Source organism: Theobroma cacao, chromosome 7 (assembly GCF_000208745.1).
Source record: "Theobroma cacao cultivar B97-61/B2 chromosome 7, Criollo_cocoa_genome_V2, whole genome shotgun sequence".
Taxonomy (NCBI): Eukaryota; Viridiplantae; Streptophyta; class Magnoliopsida; order Malvales; family Malvaceae; genus Theobroma; species Theobroma cacao.
In genome coordinates, this window is record NC_030856.1 from 18,475,748 (window position 1) to 18,479,125 (window position 3,378).

The window sequence follows — 3,378 nt, forward strand, 5'->3', positions numbered from 1 at the left end:
CATGTGCACTCCATAGTCACGCATTTCAATATCATCGTGTGCACTCCCTACTTACACAAGCAATATCATCATCCACATTTTCGCACCCCATCATCATCGAGATGTGCATCCCACATCGTGCACACGCATGGTTATGTTTACTACACAACATATATGTATCAACATAATATAAGAGCACGAAGATTCATCATATTACACACTCACAACATAACATGTTTCAATAAAGGCTTGTTCCCATGCATCATCTTTAAGGAAAAATCAAATAAAAATCATTCACATGCTTCATTTAAATACCAATGCATTTCCCAAAACATTTTAAATGCAAGTTCACTCACATGATTTTGTTAATGCTTGTGGATTGACTTGAACTTTGATTAATGCTTTGTGTGGAGGTGTGAGTTCTCGTTGAAACATTGGTAGCTTTGTACTTGAACTCTTTCTCAAAAGTCCTCAAGCTAGCATAGGAAGTCCCTCTTCTCTCTTTAAAACACCTAGCTAGTGAGAGAAAGTATCAAAATAAGACTTTTTAGGGTTTTAAGGTGAAAGAGTAAAAGAGCATAAAGGACTTTGTGAAAAAGTGCACAAAAGCATGAAAATTGAGGTTAACTTGAGAAAATTTATGGAGGTTTCAAAGCAAGCTTCCATGAAAGATGACAAAACGTGAGAAGGGGAGAAGAGATGGAAGGAAGGAGAAAAAGAAGCTGCTGAAAGTTAGGAGAAGCTGCTGAAAATTAGATATTTATATCTAAAGTTTATCCAATTTCTCATGCAAATTACCAAAATGCTCTTAATAATAAGGTCACTTTGTCTTCCCCTTACCTTTATACAATCTTTTTACTTATTTGACACTGAGACATAGTCCATAATAGTCTATAAGTACTCGAGTTCACGAAAACGTAAAAATTTAAACTCGAAATGAAAAATGACCATTTTGCCCCTATTATGGAAATTATCACTATTTCTATCTTCTTCATTCATTTTACCATTATTCATCTATTCCTTAGGCCTACGTAGACCTTAATAACATTAGAAGGATACTTCCAGGAGCTCACCATGAGAAATGATGAAACTACCCCTAGTCCATGTTATCGCATCTACTTCTTGTTACGTGTCTATGGAGGGAGAGGTTTGACGTTCCACTCGCCTTCTAAGGCTCCAAACATCTTAGTTTGCCTTGATTCACATCTGAATCACCTTTTATCTCACAAATTCCTCCTCGATAAAAATATTATTTTATTATTATCTCTTCGCGTGCAAAATATTTTATCTTAAAATACTCTTTTCACCCGTCCCCATCCTTTGGCACTTAAATCAACATCCATTGACCGTTTGTCTCATTGATAAGGTCATATTGACTTTTATATGAGGGTACTGGGTGTCACAAGAAAATAGTGGAAAAACTATTTAAAATTTTAAAACCTTGTTTTAAATAGTTTATGCATGATCTTTACTTATTGCTTTATTTTATCTATTTATGCATAATTTATATGCATGGCTAGTAATCTGTCATTGCGGAGCATCTTAGACGCAAATAAGCTCACTAGCCTAAACTTCTTCGATTGGTTTTAGAACCTCAAGATCGTCTTGAAACAGGACAAGAAATCCTACGTCCTTGACACTCATATTCCACTAGTCTCTATTGCTGATGCTAGTGTTGAGGATAAGGAATCATATCACTGTCATAAGGATGACGATGATCAAGTAGCATGCGTGATGCTAGCCAGTATGACCCCAAAAATCCAAAAACAACATGAACACATGGATGTCCAATCCATGATTTTTCACCTTAGAGAATTATTCGATAAGGAGGGGTGCACTAAGAGATATGAGAACTTGAAAGAACTATTTCGATTCAAGATGGCAGAAGGTAGTTCTGTTAGACCCCATGTGCTGAAGATGATTGGACTCGTTGAGAGACTTTGGCAATTGGGATTAGTAATGGATCACGAGCTAAGTGAAGACTTAGTTTTACAATCTCTTACGGACAGCTTTAGTCAGTTTGTGTTGAACTTCCATATGAATCAATTGGAAGACACTTTTCTCGAACTTTTGAATATGATAGACACAGCAAAGAGGTCCATCAAGAAAGATAAAGGGTCATAGCTTCTTGTTTCTTCTTCCAAGGCTTATACGAGCAACAGAAAAAGAAAGCCCAAAAAGGGAAGAAGGTAAAATCCTAAAATGAGAAGGCACTGAAGCCGAAGGGAGGTGTCAAAAAGGACAAAGAAAAGGATAATTGCCATCATTGTGGCAAACTTAGGCATTGGAGGAGGAACTGCAAGGAGTACCTAGCATTAAATGATAGAAAAAGAAGCTTATTAAAGTTTCTGATTTAGGTACCATTTGCTAAATAATTCTACTTTATATATTAAAGGTATATGATACCTCAAAGTTAGTTCTCATATGTTTGACATATTGTCAGGACCAAAGATAAAGATGAGTAGGATCTTGGCTAAGGAGGTGATCACATGGGTGGACTACCTAAAACATTAAATGCTACATTAGATGGTTACACTCTTATTTATCTCGATGTGTTGGATTATTTATTTGGATGTTTTTGAATCATTAATTATGTGATTGCCATGGGAATGGCCGGTGAAACATTTGTCTTTAGCATTTGGATGTGGAAGCTCATATGTTTCATGTTTGAATAATTATGTGGAATAATTATGTCATATTTAATTATCCACACTTCATGTTTATCCTTGCAATGATATTTGATCAATTATGAATTATGTTCAATTGATCAAAAGGTTGAATACTGATTCATATAAAATGGAACTTTCTTAATAGCAAAACATAGAGATGAATGCTCAAGAAAGAAAGCAACTTCATATTGCAATATGATTTGGTCCATATCTCCCCTACATAAAAAGCCCATTATGGTATTCCAAACCAATATGATTCCAAGCATACATTGAGATGTACATTCATCATGGAATACTTAAAAGAGTTTGAATATTACTCTCACAAAGGATCTCGAATTTAGTGGGAGCCCAATGACAATAAAAAGTTTAAAAGGGCCAAATGGCATAACATAGAGTGACACATGTATATGATGCATACAACATAGTCTAGTTGGAATTGTCCTAAGGAGAAAATAGGATTATACGTGTCACGACCCGGTACTCCCCTCGAGCCTGTGACAACCGCCACGGTGTCTCGGTAGACACTCATTGCCCGAAATGTCAACCCAAAACCCCGCAAGGCTTTACTATCAGTTTCTCATTTCCCTTGTGAGCAACCATTGTCAAATATCGTGTTCTAAAGGAATTTAAACTGTTTCCAACTTAAAACAAATAAAATATTAATTTTTGTCTCACAAGGGTATTTTGGTTATTTTTCTAAAAAATTTTGAAACTGGCTAAAACGTAATAT

At 35.5% G+C, this 3,378-nt stretch overlaps 1 protein-coding gene across 1 annotated transcript; it reads left to right on the forward strand.

Annotated features, from left to right (window-relative positions):
* On the forward strand, window positions 1,061–2,103 carry LOC108662824. The gene is made up of 2 exons (XM_018124418.1): window positions 1,061–1,126; window positions 1,570–2,103. Exons 1-2 carry the CDS (start codon window positions 1,061–1,063, stop codon window positions 2,101–2,103), a joined length of 600 nt encoding a protein of 199 aa, XP_017979907.1.